This window comes from Cryptomeria japonica, chromosome 6 (assembly GCF_030272615.1).
Source record: "Cryptomeria japonica chromosome 6, Sugi_1.0, whole genome shotgun sequence".
Classification (NCBI taxonomy): domain Eukaryota; kingdom Viridiplantae; phylum Streptophyta; class Pinopsida; order Cupressales; family Cupressaceae; genus Cryptomeria; species Cryptomeria japonica.
Window position 1 is genome coordinate 676,288,723 of NC_081410.1, and position 15,820 is coordinate 676,304,542.

Genomic DNA, 15,820 nt, shown 5'->3' on the forward strand with positions numbered 1-15,820 from the left:
ATGAGAGTCAAATGCATTGCTAAAGGACAGAACTGGGTGGTTACCAACATTTATGCCCCCAACTCTAAAGCTGCTCGAAGCAAGTTTTGGGACAAAATCCAGCAAAAAAGAGGGACTTTTACCCAGGATAGTTGGCTTTTGATGGGAGATTTCAACACTTCTCTGCGGGAAATTGAAAAATTTGGTGGAACCCAAGCTCAACTGGATAGAAGGATTGATCTTATGGACTTTATCAATGCCAATGCCCTCATTGACGTTGACCTTTTTGGAGCTTCCTACACTTGGTCTAATCGAAGGGATGGAGGAGAACTTATTCAGGTAAGGCTTGATAGATCTCTTATTACTCCTGACTGGGTCCTTAAGTATAGATGCTCTCTATCTGTTATTAACAGAATTGGTTCGAACCATTATCCTATTTATTTTGTTGTTGATTCTATAAGGGCAAACGTTGCTTTCCCTTCCGGTTTGAAAAAATGTGGATCTCACACCCTTCCTTGGAAGCTTCCATTTCCAAATGGTGGACTATAACTGTGGATGGTTCTGCCATGTTCAAAGTTGCAAAAAAAGTTAAGAAACATCAAAGATAACATCAAGGTTTGGAATAAAAAGGTTTTTGGGGATATTTTTTAATTTAAGAGGAAGCTCAAGGAGGAATTAGAACATATTCAAAATTCTATTCAAAAACATGGTTATAAGAATGTCCCCAAGGCTAAAGAAGATGAGGTTCTAGCCAAATTACACAACACTATTTCAAGAGAAGAAATTTACTGGAGGCAGAGATCTAGGGTAATTAGGTTAGAGGTTGGTGACATAAATACTAAATTCTTTCATATGACATCAATGAAGCATAAAAAAGCAAGTAGAATTTCCAGATTGATTGTTAATGATAAAAATCTTGTCAAAGATGATGATATAGCTGATGAAACTGTAAGGTTCTTCTCTAACCTTCTAACTAGTAGCAAGGAACTTGACCTTGTTAAGCAGCAAGATCTGGTTGAAAATATTCCTAAGATTATTGGACCTAATCAGAATAGAATTTTATCTGCCATCCCCTCAGTTGATGAAATTAAAAGCGTTGTTTTCTCCTTCCAAGGGGATAAGGCACCGGGCCCGGATGGCTTCCCCATGTTTTTCTTTCAGGGAATATTGGCACATTGTTGGGGCTGATGTGGTCAATGTTGTCAAAGAATTCTTTGGTTCCAGAAGAATTCTTAAAGAAATCAACTCTACCTTCATTTCTCTAATTCCTAAGGTGACTGGAGTTGATTCTATGGGTAAGTTTAGGCCAATAAGTCTATGCAATTCTTTTTACAAGATAATCTCAAAAGCCCTGACTTCTAGATTGTTGGTTGTTCTTCCTCTTGTTATCTCTGAGGAGCAAAAAGGATCTGTCCCAGGTAGGCAGATTTTGGACTCTATAATTCTTGTGCATGAGAATATCCATTCTCTTAATGCTGCAAACAAAGAGGGATTCCTCATAAAGGTGGATTTGGAAAAAGCCTACGACAGGGTTGAATGGCAGGTTCTTTTTAGGATCATGGAAGCCTTTGGATTTGATGAGAAGGTTATCAAAATCACTAGAGAGTTGATATCTATGCCGAATTTTTCTATTCTTGTTAATGGATCTCCTTCCATATTTTTTAAGTCTTCCAGGGGTCTCAGCCAAGGAGATCCTATCTCACCCATTCTTTTCACTATTTTGGCGGAATGTTTGAGTAGATTGATTCAAAAGTTGAAGGAGAAAAGGATCATCAAAGGATTGCAATCCTCTTCAACCAATTTCTTCTGCACTCATCAACAGTTTCTTGATGATACTATATTATTGGGATACTCTTCTGTGAGTGAAGCTTCTGCCTTCAAAAATGCTCTCAGTTCTTATTCCCTTGTTACTGGCCAACAGGTTAACAGGGATAAATCTACTATTTACTTCATCAACACTCTCTTGTTGAAGCAGCAGAGGATTGCTAACATAATTGGCTGTAAGGTTGAGTTGCTCCCCTCTACTTATTTGGGCCTCACTCTTGGTTTGGCTCCTCCAAACTCTTTCTAGAATTCTTTGATTGATAAGTTCAACAAAAAATTGGCTGGATGGAAAGGCTCTATGTTGTCGCAGGCTCGTAAGCTTTAGCTTCTTCAAGCTACCCTTCAGAATCTACATGTTTATGCTCTTAGTTTGTTTAGTATACCAGTCAAATTTGCAGAAGTATTAGAAAGAATTCAAAAAAGATTTCTTTGGTCTGGTGTGGAAGATAAGAAAATGATTGCTTTGGTTGCTTGAGATAAATTTTGTGGTCCTAAAAGTAGTGGGGGTTAGGTATCAAATCCCTTAAACCTTTCAATAAAGCTTTGTTAGCCAAACAGGTTTGGAGGGCCTATGGTATTAAGAGAGATTGGAGTAGGGTGTGGTTTGACTAATACATCCATAATCAGCTCATTCATTCCCTTCTCTATTTTGAAGATATCCCTGCTGGATCTTTTATTTGGAATAGTATGATAAAATCTATTAAAATTGCTAAAGCTAGAGCTGGCTGGGTCCTTGGCAAAGGTAACAAAATCAAATTTTGGGAGGATGTCTGGATCAAAAATGAGCCTCATTTTTAACTAGGATTGCAGCCATATCATTGAAGATTGTAAAAGGAGGTTTGGTTCTATGGTCTGTAATTATTGGGAGGAGAATAAATGGGTTAAACTTGATGTTGTTTATGTTGGATTCTCTTCGCTCCAGCATAATTTGTTGTCCTTTTCTGTCGGCAAAGACTCAGATAATGTCTTCTTATGAAAGAGTAATCCTAGGGGTACTTTTACTGTTGCTTCTGCTTACAAAAAGATATCAACTCAAGCTTGTAACCCTATATGGACTAAAGTTTGGAATAGATTCCTCATTCCTAAAGTTAATATGTTTTTATGGCTTGCCACTCATAACAAGATTGTCACTATTGATAACCTGGTCAAAAGAGGATTTATGATCCCTAATAGGTGTGAGTTATGTCAGAAAGAGGTTGAGTCTGTGGATCATTTGTTCATTCACTGTTCTTTTACCTGGGAAATATGGGGTAAAATGTGGACGCAATGGAAAGTTGATTGGGTTATGCAGAATAGTTTTAAGGAAGTCCTTTGGCATTAGATTTTTCCTACCAAGCTTCCCATCATCAAGACCCTTTGGTCCTTTCTTCTTCCTATGACCTGTTGGCATATTTGGAAGGAGAGAAACAATAGAATTTTTAGGGAGACTAAGTGTTCTTCTCAAGTGGACTTTGAAAAGATTTGTAGGGCTATTAAAGAAAACAACAACACCATTCACAAAAGAAACAAGCAGTGTAGTTATATTGATATGAATGATAATGATAAATTGATTCTTGTAGAATGGAAATTATTGATTAAGGTTTGGAAGTTTGATTTGAAGAGTAGAAGAGATAATGTGGTTTGGAGGTTCCCTCCTTATGATTGGGTGAAGGTGAACTTTGATGGTGCAGCTAAAGGAAATCCGGGTAATGCTGGTGTGGGAGGTGTTATCAGAAATTCTCATGGCTTTTGTGTTGTTGCGATTGCTTCTCCCTTTGGAATTCAAAACATGTTGCAGAAGCTCTGACAATGTTAAAATGTCTTCAGCTTGCTCAGGGGTTCAATTTTTTTTTTAAATGGCTGGAGGGGGATTCCCTTAATATAATTCAAGTTATTAAAAGAATTAGTTCCCCTTCTTGGAATATCCAAAATATCATTGATAAGGCAAAAAAAATGTTAGATTCTTGTGATAGTGTGGTTATTACCCATACCTTTAGGGAAGGTAATAGGGTATTCGATTTGTTAGCAAATGAGGGGGTCATTTTAGTGGAAGATGCTAATTATATGGGAGAGTCATCATGTAAGAACAAAGTTCGAGAGCAATTATTTTATGACAGGATCAATGGTACATATTAATGCTGGAGCTCAAAATTGATAATGTGGTTAAGGATATTAATGATAAAGGAAAAGAGGAAAATTCTGAGGATAATAGTGAAGCAGAGGATGAAAAAGAAATTCCTGAATGGTCGGAGGGTGAGATCATAAAGGGAGATGTGAAGCACCTGGAGGATGTGGTGAGGACTCTCAAAGAAAAGGGTGAGTCTGATTATGAACTGATAAACAACAGGGTTCAAAAAACCGAGAGTGCTCTGAGGAAAATCATGAAGCATAGCTTGGTTGTGATGAAGGTGACTTCCCAAAATATGAATGTGTTGGTTGCATGCCTGGAGAAGGATAAGCAAAACAAAGATACTGTGATTGTTGATGATGAGCCAAGTACTAGCTCTGTCCAACGTTCTTCCAGATGCAGAACTAGGCAAAATGCTAAAGAGTTGGAGTTGAAGACTAAAGGTAATCAACAGGTGCAGGAAAGCAAAGACTTTAAAGAGGCAGCAAATGCTATGATGATGCTTGTCAAGGATGCTGAGGAGACCATAAAGATTTTCACCTAGATGTTCTAGTTTTGTTTTAGGTGTGCCAATATCTTACTGGTCTTTTGCTGTACTTTTCTCTAGTTGTTGTCTTTTGTGATGATCTGTTGATGCCTTTCTTTCTTCGTTATGTCCTTTCTTTCTTCTCTAATGCTTTTATTTATGACATGTAAGTGGGTTTCGGGTCCCTTAAAACCTGTTGTTCCTTGATCAAAAACATTATGGGCTAAAGTATCAATGCACATCATCAAATACATTACCTATCAAGATAAGCAATCTTTATTGTATATAGAGCACTTTGAACTCTTAAACCACCTTTGGCACAATATGTTGGCAAATGCCCCCAATTTCTTGATCAATTTGTTAGGAGAATGCCAAAGAATACTTTTGGCAAAAAGGTAGGCCTGATTCTCTTTCAATCTAATTGTTTGATTCAATTGCTCATTACAAACAATTTGAATGATCATTTGTTTAATGTTTATTGAAGCAATTACTTGTTATGAATGATACTAGAGATGACCAAACATAGGAAATGAATGATCAATTCTTTAAAGTTTCATGGAAGGGATTTCTTGCGATGAATGATACTAGAGATTGATCCAACATTGGAAAAGCAGCCCATAGTAAAAGGTTGAGAGAGACAATTGCAAAGGCTGCAAGAGGAATATACCACAACAAGGAGAACGTTGAGACTACAAGAAAATTCAAATGAAGAAGAGAGCAATGTGGAAGCTATTAAGATTAAGGTGTCATCTACCTTGTAAATATTATGTCATATTGCATGGTTCCAACACTCTTGAATAGTGTCCCAGAGCACTTAGGGTGTATTGGAAAAAAAATATTAATATTTATTCTCATGATTGTTTATAATACATTTACAAGGAGTGATGAGTTCCACTAGCAACGATAAAGTTGACTTGCACACATGAACATTTAATATTGTTTTCCCCACATGTGGATCCCTAGAATGGGATTGTTAATGACACGAGAAGAGGACAAATGAGTGATTGTTGGGCTTCTCCAAGTGGGCACTTGGAAGAGGCAACAAGTGTCTCTTGGTATTTCACCACTTATTGCATCTAATGTAATGTTTATCATCCATGTTTGGACACCCAAGTTGGAGGGAAAGTATTAGACCCAAAATCGATGTCCTTTTGCAAAAATGCAATCAAGAGTTTGGGATGTTTGAAATGAAAATTCTAGAGGCGCCTTGTTTGATGCTTCTACATAAACCACTCTTTGGATGTAGAATTAATGAGGAACAATTGAATGTAGAGTTACTTTGCAAGAATTAGGATCGAATGAGGCATAAAGTGATTGTTCATAGGTACACAAGTCCCGTCATTTTGGAGGTAGAGAGGAGAATGGCAGTGGATGTTATTTATTTTATGATAATGTACACTTGGCATCTATTCTTGCTATAGTTTTTTTCCCACAAGGGTTTCTCCATGTAAATATTGTGTTATGTGATGCTCTTATGTTGTTGATTTGTGCCTCTTTGTTGCTATCTTATGATGATGTTATTCATTATTTATTATTGATATAAGTTTACATAAGGTAGTGTTATTAAGCATGATATGAGAGTTGATTTTTAGCATCATAAAGAAATAGCTTTAATTATGATAATTCCATATTAAAGGAACTTATTTTCAAATTTGCGTATAAGTTTCAAATTTTTATATTGTACTTGTCCAAGCCTTATGTCTCATGCATTGGAGTCGTAAATTGATTTGTTGGATAGAGACTGTAACTTCCCAACCATTAGTATTAAAGAATAGGGGAGAAGACCCAATAGTTGTGCACCCTAACTTCGTGCTTCTCAAAATCCTACATGGAAATTTTAAATCACTCCCAATTTTTTACAGCAGCTTACTTGGCAAGTCCCCTACTTATAACTAAGGTTTTGAGGCCACATCAAAATGCTTTTTGCCAAGGTGTCCAAAACAGGCCAAAAACAAGGTGAGACCAATAGTGGTGCAAAAGGGGCCCCAATACTTGTGCAGCTGATGTGGCATCACATGATTGGTTGTCTGTTACAACTAATGGTACATTTCATTCAGTTATTGGTAGTCATCATCAACAATAACAACTTTAAATCACAACTATTGGTGCAATGTCAAAAAAATTAGACATTAAATCAACAAGTATGGGTATTAAATCAACAACTTATATCACAACAATTGGAACACATTCAACTACTAGATCCTTTCCCCTATATATTTCTCAATAGAAACAAGACATGTAACCACACATTTTGTCCATGCAACCTCCTCTTCCAAACCTATAGTCACAAGTTTTGCATATGCAACATTCTCCTCTGTACCTGCAACTATTGATTTTAAAAATACAGCATTATCCCTTGTGCATACATCCATGCCAACCTAATACATTACCCGCTATGCATGCAACCATACTAGTCATTATGGGGTATCCTCCAAACAAGCTAGAAGGAAACAAAAGTTCACCTCAACACCAAAACCTCCCCAACACAAGCACTCACACCATCTTAAGAAAAAAGGGGTTAACTCCAAGAACCTCTATTTCGGCTTCCAAAGTTGTCTTTGTTGAGACTAATATAGATTTTGAACAAGAAGAGTTGTTTACTCAAAGGATAAATGAAAACTCAAAGACTTATAGCAGCCTTGACTTTCATCCAAATGCGGTGTCAACTCTTTCCTCTAAACCTACAGCCCAAGAACACAAAGAAGAACCAATCCCTATAGCAACAAGAAAAAATAAAGAACTACAAACTGCCCTACAAAAAATTGAACAAATAGAAGCAAGGTTGCAAGCATATGAAAGTCAAAGAAGTGAGTTGGACACATTGACTCAAATAGTAGAATAAAAAATATAACATGAAAAAGCTGAGTCTATGCAGTACATAACCGAAGAAGCATCATCTATGGAACTACCCACAATGATTGTCACAAGCACTCTAGATATTAATAACCAAAATCTTTGTGAATTTACTAAATTTAAACAATTTGAAATGACCACTCAAATAAATGGACCAAACCTTGAAACATTATTGTGGAAAAAGGACGAGGCCATCGATCTATGAAAAAACATGGGCTTGAGATAAGAAAGAGATGGAAGAATAAGTGAATAAAGAACTATATTTAATGAACTAAAAAAAAAAATGTAAAAATCAATAGATTAAAGAAAAAGGTGGGAAAATTGGGTAAACCAACTACACAAATAATGAAATGTTGACCTCCTATTAGGATAAACTCAACTGGGAAACATGTAGAGCAAAAACGATACAAGGGGGATGGAAAGTTCTATACTCATTGCAAAATAGATGTTGAAGAGCTGAGCTATGGGATTGGAAGACTTAAGAACTCTTTTTGGGCTTTCAATAGTTTTGTTGGTGCTATACGGGTGCGAAGTATGGGGTAACAACACCTAGCAAGAAAGTGGAGACAGATAGAGAGATTACAAAAACATTTAATCACAAATAGCCTCAAGATTAAATCAACTATTCCATATGAAATTGTCCTAGCAAAGACCAGGGCTTTCCTCATTGAAGCATCAGCTATTTTTCGATTGTTAAGTTATCTAAGAAGACTAGATAACATGGAGACTCATCTCTGGCCAAAATCGGCAGCTAGAGAAAAATTAGATAGAAGGAAAAGCATGTGGATGAAACAAAACATCAAATGGATGAACAAGTGAGGTATTAGCATAAGCCAATGTCCAAATAACAATGGGCAAATAAAAAGTATGTGAGAAAAATTCAAAAAAAGCATGTGGAAAGGGTCGCTTGGGAGGAAAAAGGAATACTATATCAAACATTTTAATCCTACATATGATCACACTCAAAAATTCTACATAGGAATTGAAATAAAATGGAAAGCAAAAAATGTTAATCAACCAAATTGTCAACTTGATCAACACCTTTTGGATTCGTGACATGTACTTCCTCCGCCTCCCGTGGACCCTTTTCTCTAGCCGCTCTCCCGTTCGTTGAAAGCTCGAGCTTTTCACATAACAGCAGCGATGATTCCAACAATTGGTATTAGAGCGCTGGGTTATGGGTTCGAATCCCAGGAGGCCTCCTTCATTCTATCAGTGTGGAACCCTCAGTTGGTGCTGCGGGGGAGATTGGTGACTTGGTTAACACCTCCTTCGGGATTCACACAATGTGCTTCCTCCCGCCTCCCGTGGATCCTGACAACAGGCAATAGAAAACTCTGTAGCAATTCAGACTAAATTTGTGTCATACCGTAATTCTTTTTCTTGAGTTTTACACAGTTAAAAACAATTTTGAATATATATAACTCCTTTCTTTGAGATAAAGAGACAAGCATACCAAGCTATCACCTGTGACATAATAGGAGGACTTGATAAGCTACTAAATTTGGACCCACAGATATCATCTTGACAGCAAAATGTAGTTAACAAAAACAAGAAAGACTTACCAAGACTCTGCTTGAGAAAGCGGTATTTTCCTCAAAGCATCCATTAGACTTCCACACCCATCTAGTATTTAGTTGGTTTCATGTTGCCATCATAAAAGTTTCAATCAACCATCCGCGGAGCACTCAGAGTGGCATTGAAAGAATTGACAGGGGGATGCGGAAGGCAGGGTAGAAGTTTGGGGCTGTGGGTTTTAGTTTGCAAAGTCTGCTCAGTTGGCTAAGCATGTACATTCTACTCTCTCCTAACCCCAAGCAGTTTCTCTATTGCAACATTACAACTACGAATGCTCTGGTACACATCTCAGCATTAAAAGCCTTCTTGTTTGGAGCTCTTGCAAGGTGGGTATATTGTGGGCCTTCACTGTACCAGCGAGTTATTTAGATTTGCTAACGCAGTTTCAATCTTTGGAATTGGAGGGACTTGTATTCTTCTTATCTATTCAACATTGTTGCCAAAGGCAGGGTAAGGAATGTAGGCTTCAGCAGGATTGTTAGAGATTCTAGAAAGGCTAAGATGGGTTCCAAACTGCATAAGATTAAGCGTAGAAAATGGTATTATTGTCCTCAGCAGTGTTACAGACTCCTGAATTAAGAAAAGACTAAGCAGTTACCATTGCATAAAATTTAAAAGTTGTTAATATAACTTTGCTATAACTAAGCCTATTATAGCACATTTCGTCTTCAACCAGCCCTGGTATCTGGTGTTCAAAGCTATTTAAGAACTTTTTGTAGGATATACATCTATATTAATGTAGAGTATACATAGCAAGACACGTGCAAAAAGGATTGTTTAGTAATTTCAATGCACATCTAGCAAAGAATACATACAAGGCTGAGTTCTACTTTATGGTCGCAATCATAAATCAGTATAGCATAGGATGCACAAGTATTTTGAATTTGATAAATTATTATGACTGTTCAAATATTTTGATACTTTTTTATATCATGAATATTCTATATAAAGAAGCCTCAACTCAGACACTTGTTTGTTTATTGTACAGCTTGTTGCCTGTTGACTGACTACTAAAGTGCATGTATTGTCCATTTCTACTACTAAAATGAAAGAGTGCATCATGGAAGAAGCCTGCATTGATTAACTGCTTAATTACATTACCAATTTATTATCCAATCTTATAAATTTTACCCAGCACAGCTTTGGATATATTTAATCATAAAAGTTTGATTCCGAGACATTCATGACAAATGTAATAGAAAAATTGTAGAACCTGCAGTATCATTTGTTGATTGTCCCGCAGAGGCTTTAGGACCTAATTGGCAAACTTCATCCAATCCCACATCCCAACCTAAAAAAGAAAATCTTAAGGTTCAAACCACAACGTATAGTAAATGATTAGTTGTGCATTTCTATGTTACCCCAAGTTTCCGGGATGGGGACAGCAGGGGACAGGGGTACGCGTTTCCGGGACGGTGATTTTTTTTGCCAGTTTTGGGGACGGCTAGGGGACGGCTATATAAAAGTAGGGAAAATTAAAATATATAAGGAAATTTTAAATATTCATATGAAAACATGGATAAAACATGCACATATCCATTATAGAACCTTAACATATAAGAACTAGTAGAGTTCTTATGGCAAATTTGTGTTAAATTGAGAGTCAAAGTCAAATTGCTTATAGAATTCATTGTCTATATGCAGAATTTATGAGGACGTCCCCTAGGAGTCCCCTGTCCCTGGGATGTCCCCGAGACGGAGACGGCTGAAAAAAATACCGAGGACGCGTCCCCGGGTAACATAGGTGCATTTCCTTCTACCATCTACTCATACCATCTCAATATTACAATTCTACTGACAACGAGGCTAAAAATGAGAATATACAATTTGCTATTTTAGCCAACTCGTGATTTGAAAAGAATTCCCTGAGCAAATATTCATGATATATTCACTGCACTGTAAATTGTTGTAGATCATTCGTCGCCAGTTCCACAGATGGGTGTACATAATCATATAGTGAAGGCTCATCAAAGTCATTTGGCAATGACTCCCAATGTAAATTTGGAACCCAATTAGCACTCTTCAATACCTTTAAAAGCTCCTCAAGCAGAATTTGATTGCCAATAGGGCTCAAGTGCAGTCCATCACTGTCAATTTTCAAAAGCTCTAAATATTTAGCGACAAAATATTCAGTACATAGCATAAGAAATAAGCAGAGAAATTAAGATAACACATTACATCATGAGATTTACCCCACCCATAAGGGCGCTAGATCTAACAGATTTGAGACTATTTTGCCAAATATTCCTGTTCAGCTGATATACAAAAAAAAGGAACTACATTACAAGAGATACAATCTAGACAAATGCCTGCATAGCTGCATCACAAACATCTGAGATGTGAAAATAAAAGAGTGCCCTGGGACATGGAAATAGACTATTTCAAAGAAGAGACATTTAAGAGAGAAAGGTGGGAGAAATAAACTGTAAAACACCTATAAACCCATTAATCATTAACACCTATAACATTTCTCAATTTGGCAACATGTAGCTGTGATCATTACAGCAACTTCCACATGGAGAAAATGTCTTTGAGAGGACGGTTTTTAAATGTTTTTGCCTATGAATATGAACTGTTGAGATTGCACCTTGAATTGGAAGGCTAGGATGGCAAGCTAATCAAGAAGGGATGATTGATGCAAGTGGGGGGATAGGATGAAATCAAGTGATGAATGGTAAAGATTACCTTAATTTGCATGGAAAGAGAAGATGGAAACACGTGGAAGCTTGGGATAAGTGCAAGTGCATGAGAAAGATTGAATCATGTGATGGATGATCAAGATTTTATTAATTTGAATGTAAGGATGAGATGCGAATTCAATTTTTGGCTCTCTGTAGTGAGGTAGAGATGAATTTTCATTTTATTTTTTAAATGAGATGAACGGAAGGATGTGCATTATGACATTAGTATAATTAATCAAAGATGCATTTATTTAACTTATTCGTGAAGATAAGTTAGTCTAATTAATTAAATTTAATTAATTATTATGATGTATTTAATTTATTTAAGAAGAAACAATGTGGAATGAATGATGTGATCACAGAAACATGACTGTTGAGTTAGAATGCTGAAGCAAATTTCAAGCATCTACACCTTGATGCAAATGTCAATGCATTGCACTTCTTATCGGGAATGATTTCTGCCACTATACATCACCATTCTAAGTGCACACTGCTGGAAAAAATTCCAAACCCCTCTTGCCATTACATCAATGCACTCCTTCCTTAATATAAGTATTATTCATGCTCTATCCTATGAATTATTTACCAAAATTTGAAAGCCCGTATATAAAAAAAGGAAAGCCTGCTGATGCAACATATCTATTATAGCTTCAACAAAAACGGTTGTGGAAAGCTATGAATCGACCTGAGACATTCTGTCTCCCACTCCTTTGTTCTTTGAATAGCATTCCATAGATCTACGACACCAACATCCATTTCCTTTGCTACGTCCACGCAGGCCTCAGCATACTCCTGTGCTCGTTCATTTGTGCGATCAGGATAATTTCCAGCATTGATTCCCCACTTGCGTCTATATCAAGCAATTATTGTAAAATGTTACAAAATATACTAAAAATTTAATGAATTATCAGCAAAGTATCATTTCAAAGTAAGGATTGAATATGAAAAATTAAATTCAAATGCTATCATAGAAACAAATTTGATTACTATGTCAAATGTTACAATATGTGGTTAAAGCTTTTAATAAATTAACAGAAAAGTATTATTTCAAAGCAAGGATTAAATGTGACAATTTTATTAAAAAAATGTCATATAACCAAATTCGACAGCCATATGATGAGAAATTAGAACATTTGATGGAATGGAACATATAAGTTAGTTTTGAAAAAAAACAGAAAATCGGAATATAACAGTTGGTAAGAAATATTCATACAAAATTAAGAATGTTGCATAAAACAACTTGATTCAATAAGCCACGATTCTGAAAATGGAATTAACAAAACAAAAATTGCTAATTGTGAGGGACATCAGTATGGTGTCCTCCCTCCAAAACAACAAAACATAAAATAACCATGGATGCAAACGTACTTAAGGACCAACAAAATGCAGAAGTGTCGAATACTAATTTAATATTGTTGTATAAGCTAGCCCCTCTAGGGAAACACTACATGACCAACTCAAGCCTCTGTGAGGTCTTCCACGGCTGGCCCAATAGTCATATATAATAATGTAATTGGGTGTTACGAAAAATTGTAATGTGTAGTTTAAAACTTTAATGTAATAGGATAACTGGCAGTTGCCTCTAAACTAGTTTGTACCTCTGCACATCATATTGTCTATATCAAACATCATTAAGTGCTTTGGCAGAAAATGCATTTTTCTTGATCATGATAAAAAAATTTCCAGCTTGGCAAACATCCATCACAGAAATCCTGCACAATGTTATCCTTCAGAGTAATGTAAAACACCTACAGATATGTTTCCAGATTATCAGATAGGCACGTAATTATAGATACTTGGACACAAGATACAAGAAAAACAGCAGGCATTTATAATTATATATCTTACTGTGAATATTGATTTCAATGATTATCAGTCAAATAATCACGAGCAACTACAAGAATGACTACAAAATGATATTGATATTATTGAGTTCTAGTTAATTTTGCAATGAATTGTGCAAATGCTTATAAAGCATTGCATTTTCATACCTTCCCCAAAACTCCCTACTACCTTACAGAAACCAACTCCTGACTGATTATTAATTAAATCTAACAGCAAGTCACTAAGGTGACTTTATTATAAAATGTGAACCTTAAATTTTCAAACACATTTATCAATTATAATTATAAACAATTGCTGATGTTTTGTTCACAGTAGGATATGCAATTATAAATATTTCAACACAAGATACAAGAAACAACAAATATTTATAATTACATATCTTACCATCAATATGGGCCTCAATGATTATCAGTCAAATAATCATTGAAACAAATAACTAGTTGGGCGGCAGTAGTATATGAAAGGATCAAACGCCAATAATAATGGGTTTACATCATCATCTGATATAAGGATTGGATTACTTTCAAGTTTTCAACCGTAGTTACTAGGTTTCGAAAAATTCAATTTGTTCAAGAGCTAAGACAAAAAAAAATAAGAATACCAAAATTTTCAAAATAATTCGGAAAATTTTCTACAGGGCTTAAATAAACTAGGCCAAATTTGCGAAGTTATGCTTTCAAATGATTCTTATATCTATAGTTTGCAGACTTGGCCTCGGATTGTACTTGGCAAACCCAAAATTTTTGACTCGGCAAAAACTTGGCAACTTAAGCCATCAGGAAGGGCTGGCATATTTTGAAGAACCTCAATGATGGGAGGGTGCAAAAAGAAAATAGACAAAAACCAATGTTTTACCCGCATTGACCTTTTTACCTCTGTTTTTCTTGCATTTGTAAAAGCTTGCGAGTTAAACTTGTAAAAACACATGGAGCAAAAAAAAAAAAGTGTACAAGGCAACACGGCTTTTTCTATGCTTTAATACTTGGACTATCAATATTTACTGTGTACATAGATCATACAAATACTAGCCTTCTACCTCAAAAACACCTACCATGTTGCAAAAATGTCGTGCAATAAGAATATGCTGCAAACGACATTCAATATTATTGGCAGTAAGTACTTACCATGCATATAGATCATGTAAAAATGTCCTGCATTTCATATCTGTTGCTAATTTAAAACCTGCAATATTGCTGCAAATCACTTTATTGTTTCAAATACAAAGTCAGGAGTGATCAATGTTGGATAAATGTTGTGCACTTTTTCATGTTCATTGTTTAAAGGGAGGGGATCAACCTCACAAGTTGATCGGCAGAAATTTTCTGATTCACAAAAAATATAATTCTGAAAAATGCTGTAGCGTTCTTAGGAAACAAATTGATGTTATTTTAAGTATTTACTATTTATGTCGAAGTATTAAAGTTCTCGTGTTTACCTTTTGCATGATTTCATAAAATGTGTAAATCTGCTTACGATGAACCAATTTTTATCTGTATGCGGGAAAAGTGGGCTGATAGAATTAAATATGTGAAAATATTTCAAATAACTAGTCCACACACACACACAGGACTTCTTGATGCAAGCTATGGAGTAACGTAGTGTTACTCAGCTTCCCAAGGAGGGTCCCATGGTTCTCTATCTCACAATGTCCCTCAAACCAACGTTTTTGCTCTCAGATCACTGAGCAAAATGGTTTAGGGATGGCAAATATGAGAACGAGAGATGCTTTTGCTAAATTTAGTATGAAATAGATGTTAAGCTATGTATGATGCTAAAAATGCAATAAACTAAATGATAAGATGACGGGGTTAGTATGAATACTATCCTAGCATACTATATGTAGTCTATGATTGAACTAAAATGATAAAGAAAGTAATCTAAGCATGCATATTTGATCTAATTCCTGATCTAAAAGAGGCTAAATGATTAGCATAAAGATGATATGAAAGCTTGAAAGAATTTGAGCATAAGTGTAATGCTTCAAATTTGAAAGATGATTGTTAAGAATGGAGGAATGAGAGCTCTATTTATAGCACAAACAGGGCAATGGATGGTCAAGATTGAATGGTTTAATCAAGGGCCAAGTTTGAAAGTTGGGGATCCATGTGCACAATTTGCACCAATGAAATGGTGACAAGTGTCTACATAGGATTGGGCTAAGAGAAGAGGTTGGAGGCATTAAAGGCCTGAGAAGACCTCATGGTTATCTAAAGGCTAAGGGTCAAGTCTAAGTTAGACTTACCCACTGGATTAAGAGTTAATCCAAGGATAAACCTTTGTGCAAATGATTAAGAGATAATCATGGTCAAAGCATTAAAGGCCTGATGAGACCCTTGGGTTGGATAGAGGTTGAGTCAAAACAAATGTTTTAACCATGTGGGAGGGTTTGAATTAACCATTAATGGTTATTGGAGACTTTGGGGATTA

The 15,820-nt window shown here is 35.9% G+C and overlaps 1 protein-coding gene across 1 annotated transcript in view; it reads right to left on the reverse strand.

The window, feature by feature from the left end:
* Window positions 1-10,375: 10,375 nt before the first annotated feature.
* Window positions 10,376-15,820, reverse strand: part of LOC131044328 (GDSL esterase/lipase WDL1) — a 105,554-nt gene continuing 100,109 nt past the window's right edge. The window contains exons 5-6 of the mRNA XM_057977630.2: window positions 12,234-12,398; window positions 10,376-10,954 (exon numbers count right to left, since the gene is read on the reverse strand). Coding sequence (XP_057833613.2) covers window positions 10,756-10,954; window positions 12,234-12,398 — 364 coding nt within the window. The 3' untranslated portion in view covers window positions 10,376-10,755. The remainder of the gene's footprint in view (window positions 10,955-12,233; window positions 12,399-15,820) is intronic.